Here is a 17,882-nt window from a genome sequence, read left to right as displayed (position 1 = left end):
TTTTGTTTTTCAGAAATTATTAACAATATGTTTCCAGGTTTATGGAGTATAACGAGAAGACTGATCTCTGGATCGACTTGGAACCATCCCAAACGTTAGTATTTTGGCCGGAGACTTCATCAATGCAAATTTACGTGAAATATCGAGAGAGCAAGCTGATATCGCAGGCGTTCTTCATCTCATGTCAACATAAGACGGTTTTGAGAATGGACAAAAGCGTGAGTAGTTATTTGAGTTATATTACTTGGATACTTTCTCGATAATGACTATCGCATTCATATATCAGACAGCCATAACAGTTGACGTAACTGGAGGCAGTTCTGGGCCATTCCACGTCAAATTCAACAACTACACACCCGGGGATTGCCCGGTTTTGATTCAGAACTATTGTGCCGACCTGTTCCTTAAGATCCAACAGCAAGATCAAAGCCCCGTAACTTTAATGAGTCCATTTAACAGTTTACTGTATACTTGGGACGATCCCACTAGACCTCGAACCTTAGTCTGGAACGTGTACAACAATAAAGGGTCCGGGTTCATCCTAGATATCACCAAGGACGGGTAGGTTTAAAAAAAAGCACAATAGTGCGGGATCAATGTGGAGAGTTGTCGTAGGTACGGAGAGGAGAGAATTAAGTTCCAGTCAGTGACACCGAATACCAGCCAACAGGAATCCTCATCAAGTGAGGATTCGGACAGTTCTGGGAGCACACCAAATAAGCTGAACAAGAAGATAAGGAAAGATAAGATTATCATATACTGGGCGTGTTTTCTGTAAGTGCGCAATCACATATGAATTGGACTAAACAAATAATGGGTTGAGGGAAAATAATTCTGGTTATTTCCATTTTTTTTAATGAATTTATTCATATAAATTACAAATACTATTTTTTTAATAATTACATCTTACATTAAATATTCTTAATACAATTTGAGTTTACAAATTAATTTGTTATAACTGGTCTGTTGTAGTTACACTAATACACAAGCAAGGTTAATTTTATTAATTACAAATTAATTTATTACTACTATTCTTTTATACTTGCATTAATACACAAGTAAGACAAGTACGGCATTAATACATGTATTAATGTATGTATTTTCCAAATTAAAATAAAACTATGTTAAACAACTTAAACTAAAGTTAAGAATACACTTATACATTAAACGTTGTCCATTAGCTGTATTGCTTCCATGTTGTTATAATTTAACAACCTTATTTCATGTTTTAAGGCGAAATCTTGGATCACTTCGTATATCTACTTAATTTCGAAGTCATCGTGCTGCTCTTCGTTGCTTACATAGTGATAAGCATTAGTACAACCTCATATTTACACCCCATAGATCCAAATTGGCTTTATATTGATTGATAAACCAATCTCTTTGATAATAGGCCAAGTTGAGAGTATTTTCCGACTAACCAGTACAGTTGATTGGCTTTGAGTCTAATCTGCTCTGCTTTTTGTCTAACATGATGAATGAATTTAACCTATCGTCGAGATGTATTATGAGGCATTTAGCTGATTCTGTTTGAAGAATCGGGCATCCGTCAAGTGATATTGAATTAGGTTTTAGTCATTTCGCCGCAATGCAATATAAACATGGACTGATTTGGAGCTATTAAGCTGTATTTCCAATCTCTAGTCCATTTGTAGATCCTGTTGACCGCTACTTGTACTTTTTCTACAGCCTTATACAGAAATACATCTTTTGCCATAATAACTGTGTCGTTGACAAATGTTTCAAGTACTGTACAAACAAGATGAGTACGGGATAAATCATCAATATTTACGATCAAAATGAAACTAAAATTAACGTCTGATGTGATGCCCTAATGTGATACCTGATCTGTGGATTTGGTCGATTGTTGAGTGGTGTGAAATCCTAATTAGAAATCTGGTATATTTATGAATGGTTTGATACGTTTCATCAGCAGTTTTTCAAATAATTTTGATATCGCAGGTGGTAGCGAGATAGGCGTATAAGATGCCACTTTTTCTGTCGGTTTGTCAGATTTTTTAAAAATATTCCGGAACATGCTTCAACCTCAAACAGGCATTAAATATTTATATCAACATGATGATTGCTTGTGGTTTCCTTAGATTTTTTATTTTTACCGGCAGATGGTTTTGCAGGGTTTTGAGCTTTGTCAAATTGTCTTAGACACTTTATTTGGCTGAAGAAGATTTTTTGGTATCCTTTATGATTGGCTATTAAGTTGCTTTCTGCATTGATTTATGTAATGTTTACTAGCACAATTCACATATCTAGATTTTCTTCTGCAGAAATCTTTAGCATGCCCAAGCTGTTGGCAGTTTGTACTATGTACTAGTATTTTTCTTCAGGATTTCGAGTTTATTAATTAGACTATTTGTATTCCCTTTATTTTGCTTGATCTGAATAAGATGCTTCTTTACATTTCTAGAATATATTTCCTTATTAACAATAACGTTAATGTCATTACTTGACAGAGCTTTAAATTGTACATGGTTAGTGGCTACCCTCTTTATCTGCATTCTAAATAGGTTTGAATTACTAAAATTACTTACCTTGACCTTGAGAGGAATTTTATCTTCTTGTTTTTTATATTTTGTACTTTCCTTATTAGCAGGAAAGGTATCATATCGGGCATTTTCCCCTTTTTATCCTTCTTGTCTTGACCTACTTAAGTTTCTCATTAAGTAGTAACGCCGTATGATCAGCATAGGTAGCCGTGGTGATATTTTCCATCTGTAGTATAAGTTATAGGTTATTGTAGAATAAGATTCCTCTTGTATAACTCTAAACATTCTGGCTCATATGTAAGAGTGTAAAAGTCCAGTCTGCTACTTTAGTAACTTATTCTTCCCGCAAATAAAACCTTGTCGAAAACTTGAGCTACATCTGATAATATAAACAAAAAATCCAATCCAAAAAATAAAACAAAAAAAATACTTTAATAAATTATATTTTGAAATACGTAGACCTTTTGCACGCTGCTAATACATTTTGTTCGCCCAATCCATATGCAGTTGGACTCGTAGGTAGTGAATACAACAGAAACCATTAATAGCTTTTTTTTCAGAGAAGGACCTCAAAGAATATTGTTATTCACGCAGGAACAAAATATGTTTGAGAACGTCTTGACCAACCACTTCCACGAACATTGCCATTTTGATGTTATCATCTCCATGGCCAGCATAGGTCTGTCTCTATTCACCACCGACAAGGATAAAAAAGAGCATGCATTTGCTGCAGTGTCGGATTCACCAGCTGTGTGGGAGGTAGGAGACGTAATCAATTGATGTTCACAGTATTAATGAAATATTGTTACTTCACTATTTTTTATTCGTACAAGTTCTTTCTTAATCTAGTACAGTTTTGGGAAATAACATAAGCTTCAGATTCTAAGTGATAATCGAAAGAAGTAATGTTTGGCAAATATATCTTTAACATATAGCCTACTGTTATCAGGTTCAAACATTAGTTGATCACTTCCGTATGTTCCTTTTATCCCATATTTGATAAAGAACGATTGCGAATTAAACTGTTATTTATTCAAGAAATGATCACAGAACATTAAATGGTACACTACCTCTTCTAAAGAATTTTATAGCAAACAATCTAGGAGACACGTTGAAAGAGACTAGACAAATATTATAAATCATGATAACAACTCCCATGACAACATCAGAGGCCGAAAGGTGTTTCTCAACACCAAAGCGCATCAAAACGTTTCTCAGAAATTCAATAACCGAAGATCGTTTAACAGCTCTTTCCATGCTATCTATTGAAAAACAGTTTATCTCCGAAATAAATAATTTTAATGACAAAGTGATTACCAACTTTGTGAACAGAAAAGAATGGACTTAATTTATAAAAAATATGTGAGTCTTTTTTTGTAAAAATTGCAGAACCCTAACATTTTTATCAGGAGCCGCCACCGCTATGCCCCAATAATTAAATAAGTTTTTTGTGAACCTTAATCTCTCAAGGCAATTATGGTTTTCTGTGTGCAATTTACCGGTTAGAATCGGAATTGAGATAGGAGACACGACGATTCACAGCTGACGTTCGACGAGACTATCTACTTCTCAACAAATTTGTAAGGAATTCGTTGGTCTTTCATTCGACAGACCAATGAAATTTAAATAAAATCAATATTAACAAATAAAAAAAATTCAATAAAAACAGAAAAATAAATATAATGTATAAAAATAAATAAATCCATAAAATATAATATATAAATAATATATATTTAAAATCATAAACAATGAAAATACTTTGGTGCATGACAATAAAACTCATAATTTAATTTTTGATATAGGATACATAGGATTTATTTAAGAGGATTTATTAGAGTTCTGTCTTTTTGTTTTCATAAGAAATAAGGCAAAGCAAACTTTGGGTAGTTCTGTGTTTAAATTCTATTTACTTGCTTAATTCTAAACTATATGGCACACCTTATTATTTTTAATATTTTGTCTGAAACATCATTATGTACTGTAATAAAAAGGTTTTAAATTTGATTTTTTACGATATCTGACAAAAAATATGTGACATCATCGACGTGGCAATATCGGGGGATGAAATAAAAGAGTTAACTCAAAGACCTACTCAGTCTACTGAGTTAGTGAGAAAATTACATTTAATTTATGTTTTTTAACTTCTACCCAATAACCATAAATATATACGGTACAAATATATACGGTACAACTACAGTATGATTTGTTAGCTTCGATCGATGATTTCTTGCGTGTTGTCCAGTGGCTATATTGCTTCCACGTTGCTGTCGTTTAACAACCTAATTTAATGTTTTAAGGCGAAATCTTGGATCACTTCGTGTATCCATTTGACTCTAAGGTCATCGTGCAGCTCTTCGTTGGTTGCGTAGCGATAAGCATTGGTAATTAATCATAGAACTTTGTTTTGGGTGAGTTGATTACTAGTTGGCTTAATGTCTTAGTGCAATCCCATATTTGCACCCCATAGGTCCAAATTAGCTTTATGATAAACCAATCTCTTTGATTTTAGTTGTCAAGATGTTTCAAGTACTGTTTCTCTTGTTGTTGGGATATTAACAGTGTAGAGTAGATATAGAAGTGGTCCCAAGACACTACCCTGTGTAGGTTTAAATGTTGAAAATGTCCCTTCATGCGAGGCTTTAGATAGTCGACAGTATTTCCGAGGTAGAAATTTGCTCATTATGTAGATTAATCCCAAGTGCCAGACCCGATCAAAAGCTTGTGAGACGTCCAGGAATATAACAGGGTAGTATTTATTTTCTTCCAATACCTTTTTACGTAACAACAACCGCTGTTACTCTGTGCACTTGGTCGATAGTCGAATGGTGATTTCGAAATCGAAACTGAAAACCTGGTATTTTCATAAATGGTATTTTAATACGTTTTAACAGCAGTTTCTTAAATAATTTTGATATTGCAGGTAGCAGCGAAATAGACCTGTAAGATCCAACTTGTTACAGTTAAAAATCAAATGAGATGAACTACGACGAGCTCGTTAAATGATTTTTCAAACATGCTTATTGAGGGATGTATATTCCTGAATCTATGAGCTCTAATAGATCCAAAAATTGTTTCCAAACTAACTTGGTTGCGTAGCCTTAAGCCAATATATTTATTCGGGTACTTATATAATTCTTTTTTTTAATAAATGAGCCCTCTCAGTGTAGCTACTAAATTTTTAATCGAATTGTTCAATTATTTTATTTAGATTAGAATTTTCTTGTACGTCAAAGCCAAACTGAACTAAAACTTGTTTGATGCGGCAACATTGCAATGTTTCGACGTCACCAATATCAATGACGTGTTACTAAAGAAACTTTGAATAGACTATAAGTACGAGAGCCTCGGGAATGTCGCGACGATATATTCCTTGATTGATTTTGACCCCTTAATCCACAAAAACGGGAGGTCTCGCTCCTGGCGCAAATTACTAACTCCAGACCATGACGATCAGCAAATTTTGGCGGTATTCGATGATGTCATTTTGATGGTTGTGCGCTTGCTCATCGGTGAACAGCTTTTAGTCCGTAAATAGGATCCGCTCCCATCGCCGAGCAGCAGCCCGAGGATTGAGTTGGGGACATCTTTCGAGCCGTACCCGCTTGTCCTCATCTGTGAGGAGCTGAATGTTTTGAATCATGATGTTAATCTACTTTTTGGCCATTTGATAAACCGACGACTTGCTAATACCAATCTCACGGGTGACTTTCTTCATGGAGATTCCCAAATTTCGTTCTACTCGCTGCTTGATGATATTACGGTTAGCAGAAGTGGCGCACGGTGGCAATGCACTTTCTCCCACTTCCTGGAAGTCTATCACCATGGCTAAGCTCTCTGATTGATCATCGATAGCACAAGAAACAGAGCAATCGTTAGTCTACAGATCCTGTGCGTTCGGGTATAATCTTAATGGTCCTTCGGGTATAATCGTGTACTCATAGCCGATCAATTTTTTTGCCATATGGTCATCATTTACAATGCAGCATCCAAGAGAAGTAGATCGTTGAGGTTAGACTTCCCTCTAAAAAAAGTTGTCTGCTGTTCCATAATTTTTTTCTATGTTCATTATTGGATGTTACGTGTTTACTAGTGGGTATTAGATTAGTGATTGAATATTAATCATGTTTGAAGAAAGAAAGAAGGACATTTTTAAATTAACTACTTGGTTAGTTGATTTTTAATTAAAAAATGTGATAATTTTATGAATGAATGTTGATGAACAATTTTGTTAGAATATTTAAGGTTAACCTTGTGTTTATATTAATTATGAACTAATTTAGTTTTAAAAATAACTTATTAATGCTGACTAAATTAGTAGAATTAAATATAAGCAAATCTATGCTATATAAAATCAAAACAGTGAATTTGTATATGATGGCAAAAGTAACATCTTAATCTGATTTTATTTTAAATATGTTTTTGCTTTAGACATTGAGATGAAGACTAATAAATGTGTCAAATTGAATAGAACAAACATGAATGGAAGTGTATTAAAGTAATATGTATGTTGACTTGATTGTTATTTTAGCTAAAGTATAATATATACACTTTTTATAGTTTACAAGGGTACAATTACAAAAGTAAATGAATGACAAGGATAAAAACAAATATTGAATTGTAAAATTTTATTGGGATTTAACAAATATTCATGGAAAGTTTTGTGGTAATCTGCAAAAAAATATGGAAATTGAAAAGTTATTTTCAATTTGCTTGTTAGAATGACTCAAGACTCACTGTACAAAACATGAATTCATTACCTATTTTATTTTAAATAGAAAGGCTCTTTGTTCCACTTTTCTACCTTTAGAATAGTAGCTGTTAGATCATTAGGGTGTCGTTAACAATTAATTTTATGTGTTTTTATGAAACGATTTGTCAACTCTTGTCAGCACATTTATCCTTAAGTGTATTATTCTCTACCACTCTAGCATTCTGCAAAATCCTATCACCAGTTAGACCTGCAGTTAATTGATCTTTGTGTTTATTCTCTTCGGCTTTTGTCCATTTTTGTAACAAATCTCATATTTATACCCCGCATGTGTGTCAGTATATTCAAGGGATACTTCACTTAAAATAGATGTTATTACTAAAACATGTAACGCCTAAAATATACTTCCAATTGTTACCAGTCAATGCAATTTTTGGTATTATTCTTGCCGGACAAACTCCATTAATAAATTGACTACCTCTAGCTGGCGGCTGACGTACTGTAGATGTGTTCTCATAATGTTAGTTGAAATAATGGATTATACCCAGGAATTTCTTCTTGCAGAATTGACACATCAAATTTTCTCTATAAATATAATATTTATTTTAATAAATTTATTCAAAATAATTTAAATAAAATCAATCAAAAAATCAAAGGATACTTACTTTTGGACTTCCATTTTTAAAATAATTTGTTATGACTTTTATTTATTTATACCCCTTTCGCAGGTAGCGTCAAAAATGGCGATCTCCCAGTGATTATTTCCGATTGCAAAATCCGATTTTACCCGAACGCACAGGGTCTACAATTTAACGAATACTGAGAAACATTCGACTACGCAACATTGAGCAAACGAACAACATTGGCGTTTTGCTTGGCGAAACAGCACCAAAATGGCGCTACGTTTGTATTACATCCTAAAAATGCGACAAAATGAGTTAGCATAGAGTCGAAACTTAACAGAATACTACATAACACATGGGGAATCGTATGAAAGAAAAATTAGTGCATTACGGTAAAATACTTTCGTTTTAGGATAAATTAAACTTTCATGAGGTTGTTTTGGACACCCTGTATACTAATGACTAATAATTTAATCATTAAACCGTATAAAAACTAAGCCCACTCTTCCCTGTGTACGGCATATTGAAAATGGCACCCTAAATAAAAACATACGCACTATAGAAGTGAGATGAACCAATCAAATGCCTTCGCGGCTCTTCCCATAGCGTTTAGAACAAGTAATAAATTCAAAATAGTGATATCTGGATATTGAAAGTCGCAACAAATTTCTCCAAAATTGCATATAAAGTCAAATCTATATTTTATCTGTGATCTATATCACCCACAGGTAAACGTTGGACAACGATGGAAAACTCTAACGCTGGAACTCGCCTCTTGGATCGAGGACAAGTACAGACGATCACACTCGTTGAAAAAATGTCACATCAAGGACTACGTCCATATTGATTTCGAGAAGATGTTCATGCTGAAGCCGTTCTTTGCCGAGATGAGACGTACATATACGCCGGCCTTGTGCTGGCATAGTCGACGCTCAACCAAATTTCACTACAGCGACTTCCAGCTAAACCACGTTCAGATGGAAAACAAAAAAAGTAACTGCATAGTGCTGCAGCCGGTGCTCATCAAATCAGACATGGAGAAACACACCAGCAGGCCGTTTTTCAAAATGACCTTCCTGAAACAAACCGATCAGGAATCGGATAACTACCGTTACGTAAAAATCGACGTAGAAGACCTAAATTTAAACGTAGAGAACGATCTCTGGGCAATGGTTGGCGAGCTCCTTAAGGAGAACAAGAAATTCGGACGAGACTACAGTTCAACAGGAGCGTACGTGGTTGATATGTCATCGATCAGGAAAAGTATCTGTTCCAAGTCTTTAAACGTGAGTAAAAATCATTAAGATTCAAATTAAATCAGATATCAAAATTCAGCCATTATTTGTTTTCCGCGCAATAGGATTTAGCTAGTGATCCCTATCAAAAGCCATGCCACATTGAAAATTTGTCCTTGACGAGCTTCGGGATCCAGTTAAATATCTCCAACAGAATTCAAATGAGTCTCTTTAGCAATAACACTATTTTAAACCGTATTATGGACCATCTGTTTCCTTATAATATGGCGCCCTATATGCCTATAGAAGGAGTACATCATAAGTAAGAAATAAAACCTTAATTGTATCGATATTAATATTAGAACAAAATTTGTAGTATATTTTATTACACAACAAAGGTATAATAAACAACCACATTGTCATTTTTAGAATAACTTCAATTGATTCGGTGCACATATATCACAATTTATCAACAGCTATTGAACAGTTATTAGATCAAGTAGCCTGTCAATTTCTGCAACAATACTACTCGCAAGTCCTCGGTTTACAAGTGTTGGTCAACACATTTGCAATACAATCGGGAACCGAGGTAATTTATTTAACTCAGTATCATTTACTAGAACGCCAACACTTGTCAGTTTTCATGTAAACAAATTCATTAAAAACTGACATATTTAATAACATTGTTAAATCATAAAAACGTGCATTTTTTCTTGTGTAATAGTACATATATCAAAACTGTTTTAGATATTTAGATATTAGAGCACAATTTTCACATTCACAAAAGTTATAATACATTTTTAATGCAAATTTCTCTATTAGATTAATCCTATGATTTACCCCGCAACGGAACAATCGGTGATGTACGCCTCTCACTGTTTATTGGGTCACATAACGATGTCGCCTGCTGCAGTAGAAACATCTGTTATTGAGGTGTTTCCTAATTTAAATTTAGAATTGATTCAACTAAAATCAAATAGAAAAAGAGGTAGTGAAAGCAAAAGTGAACGCGAAGATATTCTACCAAAAATTGTAGTTAGCTGTGGAAAAACTTTCTCAGTAGGAGTACCCTTAGCTTTGGCTCAACTTTTCGTGAAAAATCACAACGGTAACTGTTTGGAGTTAAATTATTTTAAAAGTGACAGAATATTTTTCAGCAAATATACAGTGCGATGGAGAAATGTTTTTTAAGACAACCGGAAAGGCTTTGTTTTCTTTAATCACTAGACATCCTGATGACAAATCAGATAGTGTAGAATTAGCGAAAGAGGCATTAAGAAGAGCGTCATTATTAGGAGAACCTATTAAAGTGCACCAAAGATTAAGTCGATATCGCAATGTCTTGGTAAAATTACTTAATAATATTGATGATTTAAACTATATCTGAAAATATGTTTCCAGGGTTTGACGCCGTTTTCTTCGTATGAATCAATGGGACAATACCTTTTGGAAAAAATTGGGAACTCCAGATTTGGTGGCGACACCTACTGGGCACACGCGGCAACTGACAGAACTGGCAAATCCATCGTACTCGTATCCTTGGAGTGAGCAACGATTAAAATATCAGAAAGTGTTATTACTTGTAACCTGTTGTTTACAGACATGTCATCAAAGCAAACAAATGTACTTTGTGGGGACCATGGGAAGTGGAATGGATGGTCGATTTGGATGATATAATTTCCTTGCCAAAAATAAATTGTGTTGAACTCATATTAAACATGAGACAAGTAAAAACATGTATCTGGGCTAAGCAACGAACATCTTAACTCATATTTATATTTTTAGAACGAGAATCTAAACGGCGAACAACAAATAAAGATTTTAGGACCTAAGGAATTACTGATGTGGCTACACGAAAAAATCGAGCAGGCCATCATTCTCAGCATGGAGGATAAATCGTTCACACTGACTGACAATTAATGCCGATTTAGTGTCACCACTTCAAGCTTAATTTAACTCAATAAAATGCGATACAGCATAGATTATATTAAATAATGATGTACTTAAGTGTAAAAAATATAATGCTACAAATATTATTAAAAAATTCCTATTTTAGGATATTGTTGTTGGTATTTGGTTGTTTTTTTTCTGTCATAGTCCCAAAATACCTTATCTTAATTACCAATAGAAAATGTCATATTCATTTCTTACTGATAAGTTGTGTAATTGCTTTGGAAAAGCAAATAGAACAGAAATATGAATAATGAAAAACTAAATGATTTGAAACAAAAAAAATAATTACTTTTTAAGATTACATCTACAAAGTAAGAAAAATATTTAAAGCTACAATATATACATAAAACTTAAACAATGCATTACTATTTATGCTCTTATTCAACTAAATGTTGTAACAGTTTGAGATAAAATGCTGCATTTGCTTAACTAGTTTCATCATCCTTAGTGATTAGGCAATTGTGGTAAACCAAATTCATCCACAGGCACTCCATCCTAATAACAAATAAATGGTATCGATTTCAATATGATGTCATAACAAACAAAACTTACCTTATTAGTTTTATCCTTATTTGATTCTGGTTTGTTACTGGGAGCTTCTGGAGCTTTCAAAACATCATCCAAGTAACTCTGATCATCATCCAAAGCAATTTCATCACCTACAATGCATGCCAGTTATATAACACTGTATAATGAGAAACGTACATATACCTAGGGCATCTAATTCTGCAGCCAATTCATCATCATCCAATTCAGGAGTATTATATGATCTTCCTAAGGCATCTTGAATTTCATCAGCTTGTTCTAACATATCAGCCAATTCATCTTGAACATCCTAAAAATCACTCATTAATAAATAGCATTATTACATAAAAATATATTACATCTATATCCTCTATATTAATTTTCTTAAATTCCTTTTTCATTGCTTTCATTCCATCTTTCATTGCAACCACTGTAGTTTGAGTATCCTTCAAAGTCTGTGCTGCAAAGTTTGCTTGTTCCATATTAAATGATTGTCCTCTATAAATATACAATTATATACATAAATAAATAACAAATGAATATTCATTGGTAAATGCTACCTTAAATTATCAAGTTGATTTTCATATAATTTCTTCTGTTTTAAGATACGTAAAGCTTTAGCTTTAACTGCGTTTTTAGCTGGGCCTTCTCGCATTTTCGACATTTGATCCCTAAATTTTCGCAGATCATTTTCGAGAGCATTAATTTTCTTCTCAACATTTTCAGCTCGAGCATCAACCTGATAAGGCAAATAAATCAAATGTTAATCGACCTAAAATAGGATGTTTTACCCCCGCAATACAGTCGGAAATACTCGGGCCTGGTTCTTTTGGTTTTCCTTTCCCAAATAAACGATTCATTTTTAGTAGTTAATTTTTTGTAACAATAATTTATTGGAAAAGATGACTAACTGCTAAAAATTGATAACAATAAATAAACGTCAATTTACACAACTCTTCTCTCGAAAATCTTCTTTTTACTAACTCTAGGGATGTCTGAAGTTTTTTTAAATATCGATATATCGGAGAAAATAATATCTAATCTTTTTGCATCAACTAGGAAAAATATCGATATTTTACAAAAGATATATTGATATATTGGCTCAAACTTTTCTTTAAATAGCTATATTTTTAACGAACGTATATAATTAAATACCAAAATTCAATAAACATTTACAATTTAGTACCGATTTAAAATATTTATTAAAAATAATTAAAAGTTTTTTTTTATAATGTTTAGAAATATTATTATATTTTTGTTCAAAAAATATCGAAAAGTATCGTATAAAAATATCGATATTTTTTGGCCTCATCTTATATTTGTTTTGTTTATATTTCTAAAATGTGAGGTTTAAATATATTTTAACACTTTTTTATTTGTTTTAAAGCAGTAAAAACAACACAAATGAGTGAATTTATTACGATTCAAGGTAAAATATATTAATATACACTTGACATTAACTAAACAATTGATTATTCCAGTAGGTCAGTGCGGAAACCAAATAGGTAGCGCTTATTGGCCCCAAATTCTAAAAGAATATAATGTTTCATTACACAATAATAGCGCCAAACCAGCAAATACGCCGAGTATTACACAACGATCGCTTTCATCTTTTTTAACTATACAGAATACAAGAAAATCTAATGGATGTACTTCGTTTTATGAGCTTATCAATAATAAGGTTAAAGCAAGGGCCATTTGTATCGATATGGAAGATAGTGTTGTAGCAAGATTTAGGACAGGTTCATTGAGAGGGCTCTTTGATGATCGTTGTTTATTAACAAATTATCCAGGTTCTGGAAATAATTGGGCTGAAGGTATACAAGAGTGAACTTTTGTATTTTTACTTAACACTAATTTTTAGGATTTTGTGAACATGGGCCTAATTATAAAGAAAAAGTTTTAAATGTGTTGAGACATGTTGTTGAAAGATGTGATAGTTTACATGGTTTTTTAATGTTTTTTTCCACTGGAGGTGGAACAGGATCCGGACTAGGAACCTATATTTTAAGATTGCTCACTGATTATTATCCAAAAATTGAAAAGTAAATGTTTTATTTTTTTTTATATTGAATGATGTAAATAAAATATTGTAGATTTGTATCTTGTGTATATTCCACAGGTACAGAAGATGTTATTACATGTCCATACAATAATGCTTTAGCCACAAATCAGTTACTTCAACATGCAACATGTGTTTTTCCTGTTGAGAACAGATGTCTGTTGGATATAGTGTCTAGAAAAAATAGAAACAATTTTCCATATAAGAGTGAAAACAGTTCAATGTTCAGACCTTTTGAAGATATGAACAGTATCATAGTTGAAATGTTGCTTCATTTAACTAGGTTAATATAGTATAATAATTGAAAGAATAATTATTGAGAATAATAATTGATTACATTTTTAGTGGTTCAAGATTTCCAGGTAGTTTAAATTTTGACATGAATGAAATCAACACCAACATGATACCTTTCCCTCAAATGAATTTTTTAACAAGTGGTTTCAATCATTTCTACAGTCACAGCACAAAAAATATGCATAGTAACAAGTAAGAGAACTATTTGTTAAAATAAGTAAAAAGTCACATATTTTTTCTAGTAGGCAGATTAAGGAAGAACAATTTTTAGCATCATGTAATCGATCTAATCAATTAATTAAAGTAGATCCATTAGGTAACAGTACTTTATTTGTCTTATGGGTTTGTCACTGACAAAAATATCTTGTTTTTAGCTTCAACATCTGTTCTCCTGTCATCTACCATCATTGGTCGAGGCAATTATAACCTGACAGATTTACAAACGTACACGGAAAAACTGCAAGCTAAAGCAAAATTTGCTGTTTGGTCAAAAAAATCAGTCAAATCTGGACTATGTAGTATTCCACCGAATGATCAAAATATGGCGTTATTTTCTTTGTTCAACACAACTGGAATCCGTAATCTGTTTGATCATATTTATAGCCAATACAATAGATTATATACAAAAAAGGTATGAAGAAAGATACCAATAAATTTACGCTATTTTATTAAAATTTTAGGCACATTTATATCATTATACAAAAATCAACTATTTCGATTCGGAACTATTTACGGAATCAAGAGAATCTCTCTTAAATGCTATAAACAGTTATAAAGAAGTTGAAAAACTCTGCCCCATAAATGTACCAAGGCTGACCCCATCGTTTGAAGACTGAGCGCTGATTTTGTATGGTACCGAACATCTTTTAACTAAAAGACTAAATTGAATTTTATATTTCATATTCGTGATATTTTTTATTCCTATATATATCTTGATGTTTTTACATGTTTTTCTATAACTACCATCTTGTTTAGTTTATTATCCATATTAAGTAGAAAACAATTATTTCCTTTTTTATTTTTATAACAAAAATCATACAAACTCAGTATCACAAACCCTCTCTCTAAATCATTATATCTAATACTCGAACTGCTCTATCCTACATCTTATCCAACCCAACATTAACTTAACATTATCCAAAGAAAATCCTCCAGTAATGGTATAAAGCGCAATGAAAATCCAAACAAGCACAGTTCCCCAAATGATCATCAGAAAAATGGAAGCCTTTAACATCCGTCATCTTTCCTCCTGATACTCCTCGTCGAAATAGTTTTCGTTGAAATGCTTAGAAAAATCGGCACCCTTGGAGGCGTTCCTGGTTTTGGGAGTGTTGGAATCAAATGAACTTGCGGTGGGGGGTTTTATTGAGTTGAATGTGTCTTTCTCTTCGCCCTTGAACAAATCAGTTTCGTTTAATCGAAAAGAGACTATTTAGGTGAAAAACCGAGCATCGCTCAGATTCCACCTAAAAAAAATGCTAATCAAGAGTAAAGCTGTTTACTGAAAGCGTATGAACTGAACACTATTAGTTTAGCTAGAGATGCGATATTTTGTTGGTTAGTCTGTACAAGAAACCCTTTGCACATACTTACGCTATCTTCGCTTGGCTTATAAAAGCTGTAGCTGACCAGGAAATCTCTGAGCACCTTGTACATTCCATAGTAGTTGAAGAGTAACATTATAACTACAGAAATAATTTTGTACCAAACACTAGTCTTGATTAAAACAATCATCTGATACAGTATCATCAAGGAATGAAGAATCAGCACTAAGAGCAGAAGGTGTGAGGGTCTAATACACAATTTCTAAAAAAAAATTACTAGTAACTAGGAACCAACCATAAATAAACAAAAAACTTACATAATATCTATTGAGGCTTTTATCTCCAGGTTTATTAGAATTACAGTCACCCATTGCCCTCCATGTCGACTTTTCATATTTTACAAGAACACCACCAGGCCATAGTTTATCATCTTTCCATTCACTAGGCACTATCAAATAAAATAAGTATTACAGTGAAATAAAACATCAATTGCTACTATACCTAAAATTACATTTCTACCAGGGGCCACTTTCTCCCACATACCCAGATGTAACACTGATCTATGTGTAATATCCCAGTACCTTAATGACAACATATAACAGAGAGAAAAGATGAAACTGCTCCAAAATATAAATACCACATGTTGGAAACACCAATTCTTATCAAATACTAATTGTGGCTGAAATATAAATAAAATAATTATGTATCATTACCAATACTATTCCTACCTGTGCAAAACAAAATGGCACAAATCCACCATAGTATGCATTAACAGCTGATGTAAAGCAAATCTGTTTAATCCTGTCATTAAAATTACTTTTGAGGAGTTCACACTCTTTTCTGATGTCACTTGGATTAGAACTGCAAGCATGTATAGGTGGAATACCATTGGAACACCAAGAAACAGTTTCAAAAAATGGGCGTACTTGTAAACCAAATAATATAACATAAACTAGAAATCTGGAATAAAATTGGTAGTGTGATGGTGATTATAAGTTATATTGTAAATTTCTTACGGATAGCATAAATATAAAATTGTTATTTTTTGCTGATTTCCAAGAATTATGATTGCTGACATACCAACTATGCCTGCATAGAACATAGATAGTATGTACCTGAAAATATTTTCAAATAACATTAATAAACACCCATAAGGCACATGAGTAACTTATATGTTACCTTGTTAATGAGCTCAGTTCTTCTTCACTTTTAGTGGAATATAATTTAGATATCAACTTACGACCCATATGAAAATATAGCCTTCTCAGATATAAAATTATTATAAAAACAACCAAATTTACATCAATCAAATAAAAATTCTAAAATAAATGTGTAAATTAAGATTTTATTTTCTATGTATTCATATACCCACCATAGTATTTTGAGTATAACTCTGTGGTAACCACCAGACTGATTTATACATGTTTAAAAATTGTAAACCCATCCCAATAATAGCGAAAATAGCCATTAAAAAATCGAACAAAACATCGCTCTCCAAAGGAATGTTCGGAAAAGGAAAATGTTTTGGTAATATCGGTGGTTCTATTGCGGGTGTTATCGGCGGATTTTTTGAACATGATCCGTCGTTTTGACTGCGATTTGCTCTCGATAGTCTACGAGGACCCGGCGGCATTATGCGTCTTTATCCTTTTAACACCTTAGGAATAAAACCCCCAACGATACGTTGCTTTTACCCAACGATCGTAAAAATAAAGCAACACAAAACTGACACTTCGGTCTCTATATGTCAACAAAATACAAAACATACAAAACATCTGTGACAGAAAAACAAAACTGACAAAACATGTAATGCTGACTGCTGTAGGTAGAATTCTATAAAAAATAACCTCTTTTTCGATATGAGTGAGAGATAACGATCACGAAAAAAAAATCGATATGTCGTTTACGATAATTATAGAGAATAAGAATAACACGTGACAAAAAGAATATCGATATTTTTATATACAAATATCTTTATTTATACATTCAAACATTAATTTTCTTTGCAAAATTATTTTGATGATCAAGGGAGAAAACTCCAAACAAGTTCGCTACGCTCCTTCAAATATCGTTTTTAAAGGCTTTCATATGTAACTTTTTGCGACACGTAGTGTCAATTAGGGAGATTGAAAAATATCGATATTATTTTTGGTTTGTTTTCATTCGATACTTCAAATAAGAGTGTAAATGAAAGAATCGAACTTTAATGTACAAAATAAAATATCGATATCACAAAAATCTATATAGTGAGTAAGGAACTTTTGTTGCAAGATTTCATTTCTGTAGCATCATGTCAATTTTCAGTAATTTGGTTTAGAAAATATGTGTAATATATCGAAATCAATATATATCGAAATTTTTCAAAATTTTAATATATAAATTATCGATATTCGAAAGTCGAAATAATTGTGTGAACGTCATTCCTACAATGGTC

At 32.6% G+C, this 17,882-nt stretch overlaps 4 protein-coding genes and 1 long non-coding RNA gene across 9 annotated transcripts in view; 2 read left to right on the top strand and 3 right to left on the bottom strand.

Annotated features, from left to right (window-relative positions):
- Positions 1 to 11,142, top strand: part of LOC143195127 (intermembrane lipid transfer protein VPS13A) — a 60,947-nt gene extending 49,805 nt beyond the window's left edge. For both annotated transcript variants that reach the window (XM_076402020.1, XM_076402019.1), the window contains exons 36-47: positions 38 to 218; positions 287 to 561; positions 616 to 774; positions 3,065 to 3,263; positions 8,564 to 9,121; positions 9,196 to 9,392; positions 9,500 to 9,659; positions 9,893 to 10,178; positions 10,228 to 10,415; positions 10,472 to 10,614; positions 10,671 to 10,797; positions 10,856 to 11,142. In XM_076402020.1, the coding sequence (XP_076258135.1) occupies positions 38 to 218; positions 287 to 561; positions 616 to 774; positions 3,065 to 3,263; positions 8,564 to 9,121; positions 9,196 to 9,392; positions 9,500 to 9,659; positions 9,893 to 10,178; positions 10,228 to 10,415; positions 10,472 to 10,614; positions 10,671 to 10,797; positions 10,856 to 10,990 (2,608 nt within the window). In that variant the 3' untranslated portion in view covers positions 10,991 to 11,142. The remainder of the gene's footprint in view (positions 1 to 37; positions 219 to 286; positions 562 to 615; positions 775 to 3,064; positions 3,264 to 8,563; positions 9,122 to 9,195; positions 9,393 to 9,499; positions 9,660 to 9,892; positions 10,179 to 10,227; positions 10,416 to 10,471; positions 10,615 to 10,670; positions 10,798 to 10,855) is intronic.
- Positions 1 to 17,882, bottom strand: part of LOC143195138 (uncharacterized) — a 110,336-nt gene that overhangs the window by 31,540 nt on the left and 60,914 nt on the right. The window lies entirely within an intron of this gene.
- Vps60 (Vacuolar protein sorting 60) lies at positions 11,037 to 12,530 on the bottom strand. Its single transcript, XM_076402045.1, has 6 exons — positions 12,340 to 12,530; positions 12,109 to 12,287; positions 11,908 to 12,046; positions 11,735 to 11,858; positions 11,576 to 11,682; positions 11,037 to 11,518 (listed from the first exon to the last, which is right to left on the bottom strand). The coding sequence occupies exons 1-6, from the start codon at positions 12,406 to 12,408 to the stop codon at positions 11,468 to 11,470; spliced, it is 669 nt and encodes a 222-aa protein (XP_076258160.1). The 5' UTR covers positions 12,409 to 12,530; the 3' UTR covers positions 11,037 to 11,467.
- Positions 12,862 to 14,848, top strand: LOC143195129 (tubulin epsilon chain). Of its 3 annotated transcripts, none has more exons than XM_076402024.1 (8): positions 12,862 to 12,977; positions 13,030 to 13,365; positions 13,413 to 13,593; positions 13,645 to 13,893; positions 13,956 to 14,096; positions 14,147 to 14,220; positions 14,279 to 14,535; positions 14,585 to 14,848. In XM_076402024.1, the coding sequence occupies exons 1-8, from the start codon at positions 12,953 to 12,955 to the stop codon at positions 14,738 to 14,740; spliced, it is 1,419 nt and encodes a 472-aa protein (XP_076258139.1). In that variant the 5' UTR covers positions 12,862 to 12,952; the 3' UTR covers positions 14,741 to 14,848. The 3 variants fall into 3 exon arrangements, with proteins under 3 accessions (XP_076258139.1, XP_076258141.1, XP_076258140.1); XM_076402026.1 differs by having other exon boundaries at positions 12,863 to 12,977; positions 14,150 to 14,220; XM_076402025.1 differs by having other exon boundaries at positions 12,878 to 12,977; positions 13,033 to 13,365.
- Positions 14,555 to 17,544, bottom strand: LOC143195130 (transmembrane protein 39A-A). 2 transcript variants are annotated; one of them, XM_076402028.1, is made up of 8 exons: positions 16,821 to 17,544; positions 16,628 to 16,767; positions 16,465 to 16,563; positions 16,177 to 16,408; positions 15,950 to 16,127; positions 15,766 to 15,896; positions 15,494 to 15,710; positions 14,555 to 15,297 (listed from the first exon to the last, which is right to left on the bottom strand). In XM_076402028.1, the coding sequence occupies exons 1-8, from the start codon at positions 17,079 to 17,081 to the stop codon at positions 15,242 to 15,244; spliced, it is 1,314 nt and encodes a 437-aa protein (XP_076258143.1). In that variant the 5' UTR covers positions 17,082 to 17,544; the 3' UTR covers positions 14,555 to 15,241. The 2 variants fall into 2 exon arrangements, with proteins under 2 accessions (XP_076258143.1, XP_076258142.1); XM_076402027.1 differs by having other exon boundaries at positions 15,498 to 15,710.

The sequence above is a fragment of the Rhynchophorus ferrugineus genome, unplaced genomic scaffold (genome assembly GCF_030347505.1).
Source record: "Rhynchophorus ferrugineus isolate W39M unplaced genomic scaffold, kcgeb_rfMv2 rfM4, whole genome shotgun sequence".
Lineage (NCBI taxonomy): Eukaryota > Metazoa > Arthropoda > Insecta > Coleoptera > Curculionidae > Rhynchophorus > Rhynchophorus ferrugineus.
This window is presented reverse-complemented; position numbering and strand designations above follow the sequence as displayed.